Raw genomic sequence first — 16704 nt, forward strand, 5'->3', positions numbered from 1 at the left:
AAATTGTTTTCAAACAGTCGTCGTTTTCGTCGTAAATCGCATACTCCCTTGTATATCATAACATTGACTCACTCGCTCTTATTAATCCATTAAGAAAAGATTCTTAGAAATCCTCCTTAGAATAGAATTGCACTGTGTCCCTTCGTTAGTTTATTTAGACATCGATCCCTGTATCATTTACATATCTCCCCTGTTAAAACTTGCATGTCAATATTTTTCTTCGTATTTCATACCATCAAAACCAAAAGGAATACCAATTGTTTCGACCTTTTAACTAACAACAGCACAATCTCTGAAAAAGAAACTGTTACTTGCCTTTTCCTTTGCTGATATTCCAATAATACAGTTATCTTGATACTTTATAATGTTATCTATTAGCTCATGAAAAATTGTTCTCGTGATGGTTTTAGTGAAAACATAAAAATAAAATGCTTCTTGCTTCTGTTGTGGTACTTTTCCTTTTGCTTTTGTTTTGATTTTAGAGTTAGAGACTTTTAAAAACATCCGGAAAACTTTTTTAATAATTTTATCGAACAATTTTCAAAACATTCGAACGTTCTCTGGAGTTCATTCGAACACTTTACAAAAAGATTCGAAAGTTTTTAGGCACTCGAGATTGTAAACAAAAAACCGTCATACGAAAAAGAGCTACTTGTTTGTTTTCAGACCAGACTTGGCCGAATTGGACCGGTCTAGATCGGCCTTTGTTTAGAGAAAAGATTTAGAAACATGGCTCAGCTAAGATCGGCCTAGATTGGCCAAGATCAGTCAACATCGGCCGAATTCGGCCAGGAACGATCCAGACCGGTCCATATCGGCCAAAAGTTCGGCTTTTTGAGGATTGGCCCATTTTCAATGTGCTCCAAATCGCTTGCAGGGACACATTTAGTCACATGTATCGGAAAATCCATAAAATTTGCCCTATTTTCTTGCTAAGTATTGGAAAACCCATAAAATTTGCTCTATTCTCTTGCCAAGTATTGGAAAATCCAAAATTTTCCTATTAAAAATCTTGTATATGTTACGTAAATTGTTACGGAAAATCCATGTCGACAACAGGCAGGTAACGGACTACCGTGAGTGGTCCTAAATCCGACAGTCCTGCCTTAATCCGATGGGGTCTTTCAAAGATACAAACTAAAAAAAAACAAAGCTTTCCCTATGACGCAACTAAGAAACAAAGTGTCAACTGAACTAAGAGATTTGATACAGTCAACAATTTGTAGGCTAGTGCTATTTTGCTTCTAAAGATTTCATTGACAGATGAATGATACTCAAAGGCAGTTTTTCATAATCTTTATGAAACTTTGTTTCTCTATTATAATACAGGAATAGTAAAATTTATGTAGGAGAGTAGATTTTTTATGACACTGCAATCTATTCATAAAACAAAAAGATAATTACTGTGTCATAAAGATCTGCTCTCCTAGAAAGTTTGCGCCCCTCTTGTCTACGCTATACTGATGAAGATGATATAAAGATGAAGACGATATAAAGATGAAGAATTTCCTTTTTTTGTAAGAATTGAAAGTACATACTAGGATGGTGGGAGTTTTTTTCTTGTGTGACTATTAAATGTATTTTTAAGGGGCAAATTTTGAAAACAATAAAATATAAGTATCTACTTGAATTGTTGTAGTATTTTATAATTTTCCATGCAGTGAAAAAGCTATATCACACTAATTATTTAGATAAACATTAGTCCCATATTCAGGTGTGTCAGGGTAAACTGGGTGGTTTAGGAAATGGAGCTCCCAGCATAGGTCCAGACATTCTTAATATTTTTCATTTTATTAATCATATTTTTTGTTACATTGGCGAGAATAACTTTGTATAAAGTTTTTGCTAATCAAATAATAGAAATAGAAATAGACATCATGATTACAGGGTTTGAAATAGAACAATCACCTTTAACATGGATTATATTAAAATGTTTTAAAACTATTTCTATCCATTTTTTTAGAAATAAATTAAAATGGCAGGGCCAATAGTACCAGTGGCTGTTGTAAGTGTGTTTTGGGCCATTATTGGTATTGTATGTCCTTTCTTTGTGCGTGGTGAAAATAAGCAAGTGATTCAAGTCTGTTTGATTTTGACAGCAGTTTGTTGTTGGTTGTTTTGGATTTGCACGTACCTTCACCAACTGAACCCCCTGATTGGTCCAGAAATGAAGGGAGAGGAATTTCTTGCAATCTTGAAGTATTGGGGTCCAAAACAATGAGAACATTTCAATCAATTTTACACACATGACTATAAATTTCAATGAACTATTAATAAAAAACAACCTTATGAAATTATCCTCTGTTATCACCACTATTATAAATTATTATTTTTTTACCTTAAAGTACTTTTTAAAAATTTAACATAAAATTTGTAGAACTTTATGCATTATGACCCTTTTGATTTGAAGGAGAATATTTCGAGTATCATGTCGGAAATTTATAACTATCATTTCTTTGCTCTTTTGTTGAACAACATTCGATATGCGTTGTCTTGAAATTTTGCCTAAAAATTCACACACACATTCCTACACGCAATATGATTTTTCTAATGTCATTTATTTTTAGAATAGTTGGTATTTTAAAAGCTAAATTGTTCTTATCTTTGATGTAAATTATGAAATTCAAAAAGTTTTCGATCCAAACCAAGTTCTAAACAATGTTTTCATAATCATCGTCTTCCTCACTGGTTTTTTTTTTTGGTTTTACACCAGCTTTCAATAAAATCACGAGTATTTCTATAACATACATTATGATTTTTATAAATTGCTTCTCATTTTTATTCCTTTTACAGATATCTTTGGAAATGCAAAACATAAAAAAAGATGGAGAAATATATTTTAGCTTCAAGACCTTGGTCTTTGTCTGCTAGTTTGATTCCAGCTCTTCTGGGAAATATTCTTGCTTACAAGGAAGTGTCTAAAGATTTTCATATTTGGGTTGCTATTTTGACAACATTATGCATCATCTGTGTCCATATTGCTGGAAATTTTATTAACACTTATTATGATTTCATCAATGGTGTAGATGGTCCTAAATCAGCTGATTTAACACTAGTAACCAATATTCTGCTTCCTTCAGTTGTATGGAATCTCAGTATATCCTGCTACTTATTATCCTTGCTGTTTTTCTTCGTTCTGTTGTGTATCTGTAATGTTACATTTGATATTGTACTTTTGTTTACATTTGGAGTTGGCCTGTCATTCCTGTATACTGGAGGATTGCAATTGAAGTATGCAGCGATGGGAGATTTGGTCATCATCTTAACATTTGGACCAATCGCGGTTTTATTTGCATTTGTTTCACAAACTTATATTTTCTCTTTGCAACCCCTCGTTCTATCATTGCCAATTATCTGTCTAACAGAGGCTATTCTTCATGCGAATAATTACCGGGATTACGATGAAGACCAACAGAAACAAATCAAAACATTGGCTATGATACTTGGAAAACCCTTTTCAACAATTTTCTACCTTGCACTAACTACAATGCCATTTGTCTGGACTTTCAGGATGGGTTGTTTTGTCAATAAAGCTTTCTTTCTACCATTAGTTTTGATACCGAACATGTTGTCATTACAAAGAAAATGTATGAACGGAGATTTAGAGATGCTTGACCAACTCACTGCTCAAATGCATTTACTTTATGGTGCATTGTATTTGTATGCCGTTATTTATAGTTTTTGAATTTAAAACTCCTTCCCCAGTACGTATGACGAGTTTTTTGCTTTCTCTGAGAGGTGCAGATTTGTATTAAGATATGTTTTCAGATTATGATATCCATAAAAAATTTTTTTTTATTTTCAGTAAAATAGATTGAATTTTAAGTAATATAAATATAAAATTTATAAGATATTTTTAAAATATCGCTCATTGTTTTATAACCATTGGAATTGCTAAAGGACTGAAGCATCAAAATAATCCTTCAACCAAGGGATAATAAAGTTGACTTTTGGCAACCCATAGACCGAAAAATATGAAAGCTACTAAAAGTTTCAAAACTTTGTTGACATCAAAAGGCATCTTAGATGCATCGTATTTCGATACCTATTACCTAATTTCGATACCTAATTCAAGGATCTACCTACAATTAAATACAAAATTTTGGAAGTCAGTAAGCTTTTTTCCTTCAAAATCTATAAGCAACTTTTAGGCTGATATTGAGAAATCTTTAGCCACTTCAGACCTTACCCCAAAATTGGAGTTACTTATAAAAAATGTGTATTGTATAATGTATGTGGCGAGACCAACTTAATTTGTTGTTCTACGGACAGATCGTTAGAAAAATATGGGTCGGTCGGTCGGCATAATAAGAATAAATTTTTTCATTTATCAGGTTTGGTAAGGTACCGAGAAAATTTTCCAAAAAGTATCTGGATCAAAAATTCACTTTGTTTTCTATCTTCGATGAAGATCATAATAAAATTTTAGTGCATGGAATGCTTTTTATGATTTTTCAATTTCTTGAATTAATTTTCAGCTTTATTCAAGTTTAATTCTTGAAAATAACTAGTGTGTAAAATTTATTGTAGAGGAAATTCGATATTATTAATTTTTTGATTTTAGCAAAATTAGGGTCGGTCGGGAACAAATTAAATTGGTCTCGCCTGTGTGTTAATATAGAAATAATTTATTCACATAAGAGGTATAGTATTCAGAATCGAAATAAGATATTTTAATGCAATAAAAAACTTTAAAACTTGTCACCATTCAATCGTCTTTTACAAACTCTCTTTATGTATTTATAAAAACCGTGGGTACAAAATACAAACTTTGCTAAGGGGGATTTTAAATCATTGCCATGAAATCGAACCGAAGCGCTAATTGATATACTTTAATGGGATAAACTTTCGCAGGGATTAAATTTCGCGGATTTGGATGTCATCCTCGAAAATCTGCGAAATTAATTCCCAATAGAAATATGGAAGGGCCTCATCCGCGAAATTAAGTACCCGCGAAAAATTTAAAACCTTTCTTCGATTCGCGAAAATTTAAAAATACTATTACACTATTTTGAGTTTTGATTTCCCTTTTCGCTAGGTTTCTTCTCATACTCTAACGAAAAAAGTAATCTTATATTTAGCCACTAAAGGTCTGCGAATCAGACTACTCAAACCCCACTTTGAAGAAAATCTCTTCGTTATTTTTCGAATCTTCTCACACTACCATATCAAAATTTTGAAAGAACTTCTGTTTGCAAAATTTGGAATCATTTTTAAAAAATTAGATCTAGTCCTGATCCGCGAAATTACGCGAAATTTCTTTCAATCTCTCTAAGGGGGGTCTTATGCAGTCTTGTGCATTTTTTATGTCACTGTCACTTTTTATAATCAAAGCAGCATCTTTTGTTTAAAAGTACATATATTTCATTTGAAAATACGATGTATAGCAATGTGCCCTCCCGGTTATTACCATAATGGCTTTATGGCAACTCCTACTTGGGCACAGGATGTACGGTCACATATTTTGTGGATTGCATTGTGGAGTCATATTTGAAAATCCTTTTTTTTCGGACGCTGTATTCTTTTCTACAGACCAGAATAAAATGTGTTGTTTTTATCTTGTATCCCCACTGAAAATAATCAGATAAACAAATCCTCGCAAAATATTTTACTATTTTTTCCGTTCCCATTGAATCATCTGGCTCGAAAACGATGAAATTCAAAATCCCAGTCTATAAAAAAACATATTAATATCAACCCCCATCGAGCTTTGGTCTGTTGTTACATATGTTTTCGTTTATCTTAATAAAGACCGGCCCAAAATGCCCTTTTTGCCTAAATCAGCCCTGGGTTGCTGTATCTAGGAATTGAAAAATGATATTGACTTGAAATCTTCATAAGTCTTCATAGGTGTTGATGATGCACGTTTACAGTTACAGCTTAATCAGACGAGCGGTCATGTAGAAAGTGAGCATATGAGCATATTAAAAACAAGTCTGCTAAATTGCGTGGGTCAATATTTTTGCGTGGGTAATTTTTTTGCGTGGGTGCGTGGGTCAAAATATTTTTTGCGTGGGTCAAAATTTTTGGTGATCGGTATTGACAGTCAAATCGGCGCAATGCAGATAATTAACATTTTAATTTTTAGTAAGATTTTTCTTTATAAGAAACAAGCTTATAACTCTTGAATGAAACTTAGTGATCGGTATTGACAGTTTTTACAATGTATATCAGGAACATAAGAAAATTACTTTTTTGTAATTGTTTTCTTTATGAGAAACAAACTTATAGCTACTTAGTCTTAAACAAAACTTAATTAGTAATTGGTATATGAATATAAAAACATATGTATGACAAGACAAGGCGCAATCGATACGAGAGATAGAAGGTTGAAATGATTTTTATCAAATTCAATACAAGGTGTCCCTAATTAAAGTATCGAGTCGAAACACAACTATGAGTAGAAAGTTTTATGTGTGTGTTCACAAAATTGTATCTTAAGCTCTCCCTCTTTTTTCTTTGTCATTACATTAAATTTATACGTTGTAACTACCTTTTGTAATAAGCCTGTGTGATGGAGAACGTTCTTATATTTTAGCGATAACACACACAAACTTTTCTATACTCAATCGCATGTTCAAACTCGATACTTTAATTAGGGACACCCTGTATAAGAAAAAGCAAAATGCAGTCACATAATGCAGTTGCACATTGTTTTCAAAACTCTTTTCTTGTACAGGGTGTCCCTAATAAAAGTATCGAGTTTGAACATGCGATTGAGTAGAAAGTTTTAAGTGTGTATTCACAAAATTTTATTTTAAGCTCTCCCTCTTTTTTCTTTGTCATTACGATTAATTTATACGTTGTAACTACCTTTTGTAATGAGCCTATGTGATGGAGAACGTTCTTATATTTTAACGATAACACACACAAACTTTTTTACTCAATCGCATGTTCAAACTCGATACTTTTATTAGGGACACCCTGTATATGGTGCTTTTTCACTACGCTAGATAGATAAATGGTTCTCATCAACGGTCCTTTTCATAAATTTCTAAGGGTTGTAAAAAATATACAATGGGGATTCGTGCTTAACATCAGATTTTGATCGCTTCATATCAGCATTCCAGATTTAACGTCGAAAATTGGTCATTAAACCTTTTGTTCTCCAAGAGAGGGGTAGACCTCTCTTGGCTTAATGACCAATTAAGCGAAAAAGACGGCATAAATAAATTGGTTGCCATAAAAATAGCAGAATGTGCAGTGAGATTCTTTTGTAAAAAATTGGTCATATGGGAAAAATGTTTTCTTTCCCGATATAGTGAGGTCAGGTAGCACATAAAAACGTAAGAATACTTCAGATGGTGACTAAAGCATGAAATTTGGCACAGATGATCCTTAGAGGGTCTAAAACTTAATTTTAAACAGTAACACCAAATTTTGCCACCTGCCAGATGACGTCATCACGTCTATCAAAAGCTATGGAGGTTGAAAGTTTTTTGATGACATCATCATAAGCCTTTCCAGGCAAAACTAAAAAACTCGTAATTTTCCTATCAAAAGTTATGGAGGTTGAAAGATTTTTGATGACGTCATCATAAGCCTTTCCAGGCAAAACTTAAAAACCTCGTAATTTTGGAACAAATTGACCAAATTTGATGTTTTATACATGAATTCATATCAAAATTCATTGCTTTTTCCGATTCCGATGTTCAAATTGAATTAAAAGCTTTAAATCCTACAGAATACTAAAACTTAGATTTTGAGCTTTACAAGGCAAATCAACGCAGCGTTCTCCCTTCAGGAGCACAGTGTACAGCCAACTAATTTTTTTGGATGTTTTAAGCCTTCCTATGTTGTTTAGACCCAAGCATCAGATGGAACTTCAAATTTTGACATGGATTCATGTATAAAACACTAAATTTTATGGCGCGCCAAAGCGGAAATAAATACTATCTCTTTAAAACAATACTATCTTCGTTTAAAACATACTATCTTTTTAAAAAAATACTATTTTCGATTAAAACATACTATTTTCGTTCAAAAAATACTATTTTCGTTGAAAAAATACTATTTTCGTTGAAAAAATACTATTTCCGTTTGAAAAAATACTATTCTCGTTTAAAACATACTATCTTCGTTTAAAAACATACTATCTTTTGTAATGATACTATCTTTTTTTAAACAATACTATCTATTTTAAAACGATACTATCTTTTTTAAAACATACTATCTTTTCGAAAACAGTCTGGAAACGAGGTTGGCACGTCTTGCCTCGCTCATTTTAAAGTTTGCATGCATGACCCGCGCATGGTGGGACGGCGGAATCATGCTTGCTGGATGGTCCAATAAGATCAGCAATTTCCTTCCATTTGAACCCTATTGTTTTTAGTGCAAGGACTTGGTCTTCGTTGATATCTTTCAATGGTCTGCCACGAGTAGCCATTTTACTGTCAGTCAGGTCAGATCTTGTAGGGAGCCGGACGCCATCTTGTTATGTTGGTCCTGCATGTGGGCGGATGAGGCCATATAAAATAAACACGAAAAACCAACGCCCATTACACGCCCCTCAAAATGAAAATTACACAGATTTGAATAAATCGAAGCAACCTATATTCGAAAAAAGATAGTATTTTTTAAAAAAGATAGTATTTTTTTAAAAGATAGTATTTTTTAAACGAAGATAGTATGTTTACAACAAAGATAGTATTGTTTTAAAAAGATAGTATGAAAGATAGTAAAAATAGTATTATTTTTTAAAGATACTATGTTTTAAACGAAAATAGTATTTTTTAAGCAAAAAATAGTATGTTTTAAAAAAGATAGTATGTTTTAAACGAAGATAGTATGTTTTAAAAAAAAGATAGTATGTTTTAAACGAAGATAGTATTGTTTTAAAAAGATAGTATTTATTTCCGCTTTGGCGCGCCATAAAATTTGGTCAACTATTTCCGTTATTACGGGATTTTAGGTTTTGCCTGGAAAGGCTTATGATGACGTCATCACAAAACTTTAAACCTTCATAACTTTTAATAGGAAGATTTTGAAGGCATGTTTTATACCTCAATTTTTATCAGCATTTCATGCTCTTTCCGCCGATACCATCAGATTTTTAAATATTTTGAAAAAAATAAATTTTTGCTAAGCCACCTGATGACGTCATCTGGCAGGTGGCCAGTTGGCAAATTTTGGTGTTACTGTTTAAAATTAAGTTTTAGACCCTCTAAGGATCATCTGTGCCAAATTTCATGCTTTAATCACCATCTGAAGTATTTTTGTGCTAACAGACCTCACTAATAGGGTTGAAGAGCAAACTTTCATATGTATTGAGGCCTATTGATTTGATAGAAAAGACGAGGAATCTTGTCACAGAAAATGTTCATTAGAACCTAGAAGGCTGTAATTCTAAACCCTTGATATGCGAGTTGATGATTTTTGAAAGAGAAAGTAATTACGATATACAAAGTAGGAAAGTAACTCGATAGTCGGGCTTTTTCATTGAATACAAAGAAGACACTGCACTGAGTTTCTGTTTCTCAAAAGTTATATGCCTGTAATTACAGTTACAAAGAATACATCCACTCTTCTTCTGCACCGCCCCTAATTTAATCTTTAGTAGACTCTCGCTAATTCGAATTTCAAGGGTAATCGTCAGCCGTGCAAAATTACTCGAATCTGATTGGTTTAGAGGAGTGCGATTAATCGTTAATTGCACTATTACCACTTTTTGCACTCTTCGGCGGGGGGACACTTTTGTCCCCTTATTCTTTTCTCTCCTAAGTCTTGTGTCAGAGACTTTTTTTACACCCAAATAGCTGATTGGTTCAAAGTGACGTATTGACTGATTTTACGTCACTTACAACCAATGAGCGATTGGTTCCGTGATGTAATGTCAGAAGACATTGCAGTGGTGCATATCATGAATATAATAAAAAACAAAGACATTTTTTTTCTTCGATATAAAAAAGAACAAAGAAATTTTACGTTACAATAGCTTCTTTTAATTGAAAACAAAGAAAATTACACTGCAATGTTTTCTTTTTAAACAAAAGAAAAAAAGGTTTTCGAATGTATTTACTGACGATTACCTCGGAATCGTATGTTTTGTCGTGCAATTAACGATTAATCACTCGTAACAAAGGAGAAAATACCGTAATTTGCACTCGTCCTTCGGACTCGTGCAAATTACTATTTTCTCCTTTGTTACTCGTGATTAATCGTTAATTGCACTCCAAACCATACGATTACTAGTACTAATACATTTTTTGGAATTACAGAGAGAATTTTGACCCACGTAAAAATTTTGACCCACGCAAAGAATGATGACCCACGCAAAAACTTTGACCCACGTAAAAAATCATGACCCACGCAAAAATATTGACCCACGCACCCACGCACACACGCAATTTAGCAGACTCGTAAAAAACGAACTAGTCTTTAAAATACCAAACATGTACTTGACCAAACTGAAATTTCATACCTTTCCTTAGATGTCAATATCTACTGATGAAAAGTCAAAGTTTCGACAGGGGATCGACGTGTATATTCTACTACAGACCGGTTTGCAAAGTACCAAATAATAGTGGGCCAACATTTTTCCGTTGCTAATCTTTTTTTATTTGACCATAGACATGATTTGACAAACCAGTCTTCAGAAACACATTTCAATAAACTCAAACGAGCCGATCAGTCAAAATATCTGATTTTAGTCAAATTTATACTCTAGTCAGTAAAATATACCATTCGGGCAGGTGGTGATCTACCAATGGTCATAATAGCAATACACCTTTTCTACCGTAGCCGCCAATCCGCGCGGGCATTTTTTTGTCCGTTTTACCAGCCTAAAACAGTCCCAGTCTTTTTTCGCACCTTATAGTTATAGACAATAGAAAAAGGTGTAAAAAAAAGAGGATTGGATCGAGTTTAGGGGGTTAAAATGCCCGCGATGCAATTGGCGGCTACGGTCGAAAAGGTATATTGTCAAATACGAAATTTTCAGTATGATTCCAACCGAGGGGTAAATAACTCGAAAAATTATCGTACACCTCTACAAAAAGTCAAAAAAAAGTCAAAAAGTCAAAGAAAAAGTCAAAAGAAAAAGTCAAAAATAAAGTCAAAAAGTCAAAGAAAAAGTCAAAAATTCTTAGAAAAAAGTCAAAAAGTCAAATAAAAGTAAAAAAAAAGTCTTGAAAAAGTCAAAATATTTCTTGAATGGGCGGATGGGCGGAGCAAAATTTATGGGCGGTTTGGCGTTTTTGGACAGATTTGGGCGGAAAATGTTGGGCGCCCGAAGGCGGTGGGCGTTTTTGTCGGAAAAAGTCAAAATGAAAGTTTGAAAAAAGTCAAAAAGTCAAATAAAAGTCAAAAAGTCAAATGAAAATTCAAAAAGTCAAAAAGTATCGTACACCTTTTTTCAAGTGATTTACCCCTCGATTCCAACATGCATTCCCTAGTGAGAAGTTTTTTGCCTAGTGATCCCATCTCCCGGGTCAAACTGTCTGGTCAAAGATGTCAGGTAGGCGATACGAAAATGTGGACGGTGAAGGGAAACAATGAGAGACGTACTCTCGGGTACCTAATAGCCGGGGGGGGGGGTTGGAATAAAAATGTCCTGGGGGAAAATGTTTGAAAAGGAGGCTAATACAGCAGAATTAAGACAAAAAAGGGAACTTTCAAAAACATTTTCCCAAAAATTAATAAGCGGGGGTTGGAATAAGAATGTCCTGGGTGGAAAATTTTCGAAAAATTAATTGGCGGGGGGGGGGGCGGCTATTAGGTACCCGAGAGTAAGCAAAAGCAAACTTAGGTGTAAAAATGTAATTACCTGTTTGTCAGCCTTGACAAAACGATAAAGAAAGTACGTGACACCAATGTTGCAACCAGAAAAGTAAAATATGTTATGTGCTGAATACTGCATACTGCTAGAATGCATATTTCCTTTTATGGAGATTCCTAAGGTATAGTACGAGTGGAAAATAGGAAGAAATGTCTAAATCTGAGATTAAAAATAGATTTATACAGGGTGCATGTTTTGTTTTTTGAGTTTCAGCCGAAAGCTGAATTTCCAGGATTTTTACTGCCCGTCAAAATTAGTTTCCTTATAAGTTCGCGAAAGTTTCTCTCGGAAAAATTTATTGCCCACCCAAGCCAGGCGTGGATAAATCTAGGGAATAAATTTGAAAATCTAAAATGATTTAACCTTCTTCCTTTTTCATTCAAATATCGAAAATATTCCAATTAGGTAAAATATATAATAAAATCAAATCTAAATATTCTTCACCATCACTATGTTCACTCAAAAAGGGTAAAAATGAATATATTTACAAAACCAATTATCCCTAAAATGATGTTACAGTATAAGTATAAGGCCAGATCAGTCGTTGTTTTACGGGACAAGTAAGTCAATAAGTAGGGTTTACAAGTTACTAGAATTATGCTAAATTAGTTGCAAGAACTATAGTGGTTCTCACTATAGTACTGAAAATAAATAAAAATATACTGAAAATAATTTTTTTTTAATTGATGGTTTGGCCTGATGAACAACTTATCCAAAGGGTCTTGTCTTGCCTTAAAACAATAGGTAAATGGATGGTTTTGAGCCTCACTGGGGGATAAATAAACATTACGATTAGTTTTGGTTTGTTTGAAACGCCTTAAGCGACGTCTTTAAATTTAGAATTGGCAGAAATTGGTCGAAATTTTTACCTCATCTTACTTCAATCAATCATCAATCAATCATCAATCAATCAATCAAAGAATCAATCAATCAATGAATCAATCAATCAATCAATCAATCAATCAATCAATCAATCAATCAATCAATCAATCAATCAATCAATCAAAAAACAGTGAGACAGGGAAAATCTCTAGTCGAGGCAAGGGTTATCATTAAATACCTCCAATTTAAATCAGTTCGTATATTCAACATGTTGTTCCATGCACAAATGCAGAAGAGGCATGAACTACCAAGACTACTAGCTTTTATCTTGCAATAATTTCACAAATTCGTGATGGTCCAGTTCACGGGCTAATTGTAATGGTGTCACGTTAGCTTCTTTTCCCATTCGAACATTTTTATCACAGCCTGCTTTCAATAACATGGACACTGCTTTAGTGGAACCTAGGAACAACACATTAAAGAAATAATGAAATCGATTTAATACGCCTTTAAATGAAAGACATCCCAAAGATGATCACTTTTTCGTGTTGTTATTTACAGTATTTCACAATAGCGAAGTTAAGATGAATTAAAATAAGATGAATAAATCACGACGACAGACGAATGATTTTGCTGTCGTATCACTCTTGAATCCGATTAAACAAATTGTTGCTTTGATTTGGACATACCGGTTCTAGCTATTATAAAAAATTATACACCATTGGAAAGATATTTTCGAGGAGAAAAAAAATTAAAGAAAAGATTAAAAAGATTTTTGAAAAATTTAAAGAAGGAACAGACTTTTCTACCGGCTAGAAAATCATTGCAAGACACTTTATTAAAATCTTTTTGTTCAGATTATTTCATCTTTTTTAGGATTTCGAACCAATAGCAAAAATCTTTTTCTTTTGCCATATTCATTTTTCAGTTACGTTGTATATTGTATAACTTTTTAATATGCCATAAATGTGGAAGTTTCTAAACGTCGACCAGAAATGACGACCAGAAATGACGACCACGACCGGCGACCACGAATTCCTCGAGGGAATTCTATTGTAATACACTCGAAACAACCCCACAGTGCATCGCTTTTTTAGAAAAATCTAAAACTCCGATAAGGTCTATTAGTCATTTTGTCAGCATAAGGCGAGACCAATTTAATTTGTTGTTCTACGGGCAGATCGTTAGCAAAATATGGGTCGGTCGGTAAAATAAGAATCAATTTTTCATTTATCAGAGTTGGCAAAGTACCGAAAATGTTTTCCAAAAAATATCTAATTCAAAAATTCACTTTTTTTATCTTTTTAATTTGATTCTTACAAATAAGTAGTGTGTAAAATATATTGTAGTGGAAATTCAATATTTTCTTTTTGATTTTAGCGAAAATAGGGCCGGTCGGGCCCGTAGAACAACAAATTAAATTGGTCTCGCCTAAAGACAATAGAATAATTTATTAGATTCATATCTCTAAAACAGGCCTTCCCAATTTTTTCCTACTGACAAGTTCTATCTTATCTATTCATACTAGAGACATCTCATTCAGTATAGTTAAAATATTCGGTGCAACAAAACTTACAGACATCATACTTAATGACCCTCTCAATATTTTTGTCAAATAGTGTCACTTTGTCAAGAAAATGACTGGTTACTTCAAAGGTCACTTTTTAGTATTCCGAGGACTTGATTTAAACATTCTCTAAGGTGGAGAGAGCACATAAACTCGATAATCCAAATTTATCTGGTCGCCGGTCGTGGTCGCCGGTCGTGGTCGCTGGTCGTGGTCGCCATTTCTGGTCGATGTTTAGAAACTCCCCATAAATGGGTGCTGCGATGTTAAACAAAGAAAAGTGTTCAAATACAACATACCTATGATAACAGCAAGGTGGAGAGCGGTCGCTCCATCAGCTTGATCATTTGCATAATCCATCTCTCCTTCACATTTCTCAAGCAGAATATTCATCATTGAAAGGTTACCAGTGTTTATAGAAAACATCAGTGGAGAATTCCCATTGGGTGATTGTTCTTTCAAAAGGTCTGGTTTCAACTGGAAAAGATAGAATGGAAAATTTGAAGATTCCCTTTTGCTGGTTTGGTTAATTTATTCCTAACAAGTTACTCTTGTTTTGAAAAATTTTGGTCACGCTGCGGGAAATAAAATGCGGATCTTGAAATATATTTCACTATAAATTACGTCACGAACAGCTCTTACCTCATTTTAAAAATGTTCTATTACTATGGTGAGCGATTGATTCCCAGAGGAGTTCATAAGAAGTTTTGTCGATTTATACAAGTAACACTCGAATAATCACAGGGATTTAAGCACCTTGGTAATGGTTTCGAAACGAGGCAGTCGTTGGACTAAAAATAATTTATGAAAAGGCCTATTGCTTTAGAAATTTCACCTCATAAAGTAATGAAAATGCAATGTGAAATACATACCTGGCAAAGATAATGAACCATCTCTTCACTTTTGGATTCCATGGCAACAAACAAAAGACTTCTCCCTTTCTCGTCTGTCACGTGATTAAAACATCCGCCATCTTGTTTTCGATAAAGATAATCTAAGGTTGTCAATTTATTTTCTCTTACTGCCCATAATATCCATTTTTCTCGTAACGAAAGTGAACTTCCACTGGATATAGATGTATCTTTAGATATCGGTTCAGTAGATGCATACGAAGCTTCTTTATAAAACCGAAGTATTCCCGTCAGGAACGAAATAAGTCCATGAGCTCTCATTGCTAATATCCATTGAACATAATTCTTATTCTGAGTTGTGCAATTGACTTTCCGGAGCAAAACACGATACCGTTCTGTTTTCGCACTCGAGATGACGACAAAAACGTCTAAAAATTCCTCCACTCCTTTCAAAGGGTCTTTAAAAGCATTTTCGTATTCTGGCAAAATTGCCGAGGTCAGGTGTCGAATAATACTATCTTCGAGTTTCTGTGTGGAAAGGCCGACATGTAAACCATGCTTTATTCGATCTGTTATGATGGAAAACTCTAAATCTAAGAGACCACAGAAGTGTTGGAAAGACATGTTCTTGAGAAAGAATTCTAGGAATCGAACAAAGCCAGCAGCATTGTTTACAAAATCACTCAACTCTTTCATGCAAGCATTACATTCCTCGAGCCAACCGTTAACTACTGTACTGTCAAGGAATTCCAAAATATGATCGAAATTCATTTTCTCCTTACGCACACTTTTTCTAGTTCTCTGTTTTTCTTCTTTTTGCCCGATGGGCGGGACGGGTGTGTACTGATTTGGAAAAGGTGCTCGTTTAACGTCCACCATTGGAACTGTGACTCTCCCACCCGCAGTACCTGCAATATGTCTCTTTTCTCGAACAGGTGCAGTAGACGGTCGTCCCCTCTTGTTTTCAGTAGAAAGTCGATTTGCGAGCTCTGTGGAGGAGGTTAATGTGGTGAAACTGCTTCTAGCTCCTAATGAGGAGGATGGTCTAGACGCAATGTAATCATCCAAGGAGGAGAGACTTTGTTGCTCTTCATCGCTGGAATAAATACATTCAACTTCTTCTTCATCAAGGAGAGACAGTCGTGAGATGTTGATAATCTCACGCAAATCACGAATGTTCCGTGCCATTTTATTTATCAGGCTTTTGTTTGTATGTTTGACATTTTCTTATTTTTCACTGAAAATAAAGAAGATAAAGAAGATTAAAATAGAAGAAATACAGTGTTTGGGAATTGGAGTTAGAGTGTACAATAAAAGAGAGTGTCAAAAATGTTTCGAAGTGGTGGATAGTGCACCAGGGAAAATAAAGGTATTTCCAATTTCTAAAATGAATGATTTGTTCTAAAAACTCCAAAAAAAAAATCAAAAAATCGTTTTCACAAAAAATAACTTATAACTTTGTTTTGAAGCTTAAACAACCCTTGGTTGGGATCATTTATAAATATAATTTAAAACGAGATGCATAAAATATAAACAAAACACGTTTTGTGAGCTACTAAAGTATTTCACTTTGGCATTTAATTGAGTCGTGGAAACTTTATGCTCGGGAGTAAAGACCCAAGCGACTTCTATAAACAAAAATTAGAAGTTGAACAGTTTCAAAAATTGTGTGACAATTTTAGAACGCA

General features: G+C 33.8%; 2 protein-coding genes across 2 annotated transcripts; one reads left to right on the forward strand and one right to left on the reverse strand.

Moving 5' to 3' along the window:
• The first annotated feature begins 1942 nt into the window (after positions 1–1942).
• Positions 1943–3893, forward strand: LOC136804268 (ubiA prenyltransferase domain-containing protein 1 homolog). Its single transcript, XM_067060972.1, has one exon. The coding sequence runs from the start codon at positions 2825–2827 to the stop codon at positions 3683–3685; it is 861 nt and encodes a 286-aa protein (XP_066917073.1). The 5' UTR covers positions 1943–2824; the 3' UTR covers positions 3686–3893.
• Positions 3894–12125: 8232 nt separating this feature from the next.
• Positions 12126–16258, reverse strand: LOC136804269 (delta-latroinsectotoxin-Lt1a-like). The gene is made up of 3 exons (XM_067060973.1): positions 15038–16258; positions 14465–14642; positions 12126–13060 (listed from the first exon to the last, which is right to left on the reverse strand). Exons 1-3 carry the CDS (start codon positions 16202–16204, stop codon positions 12915–12917), a joined length of 1491 nt encoding a protein of 496 aa, XP_066917074.1. The 5' UTR covers positions 16205–16258; the 3' UTR covers positions 12126–12914.
• Positions 16259–16704: the final 446 nt, after the last annotated feature.

The sequence above is a fragment of the Clytia hemisphaerica genome, unplaced genomic scaffold (genome assembly GCF_902728285.1).
Source record: "Clytia hemisphaerica strain Z4C2 unplaced genomic scaffold, Clytia hemisphaerica genome assembly, whole genome shotgun sequence".
Classification (NCBI taxonomy): Eukaryota; Metazoa; Cnidaria; class Hydrozoa; order Leptothecata; family Clytiidae; genus Clytia; species Clytia hemisphaerica.

What these genes read in the sequence shown, in the direction of transcription:
- LOC136804268 (XM_067060972.1), top strand. Translation starts at nt 2,825, where the DNA reads ATGGAGAAATATATTTTAGCTTCAAGACCTTGGTCTTTGTCTGCTAGT.
- LOC136804269 (XM_067060973.1), bottom strand. Translation starts at nt 16,204, where the DNA reads ATGGCACGGAACATTCGTGATTTGCGTGAGATTATCAACATCTCACGA. An exon ending in TGGTTCATTATCTTTGCCAG is followed by an intron (nt 14,643 to 15,037) that starts GTATGTATTTCA and finishes TATCTTTTCCAG; the next exon opens with TTGAAACCAGACCTTTTGAA. An exon ending in CCACCTTGCTGTTATCATAG is followed by an intron (nt 13,061 to 14,464) that starts GTATGTTGTATT and finishes TGTTGTTCCTAG; the next exon opens with GTTCCACTAAAGCAGTGTCC.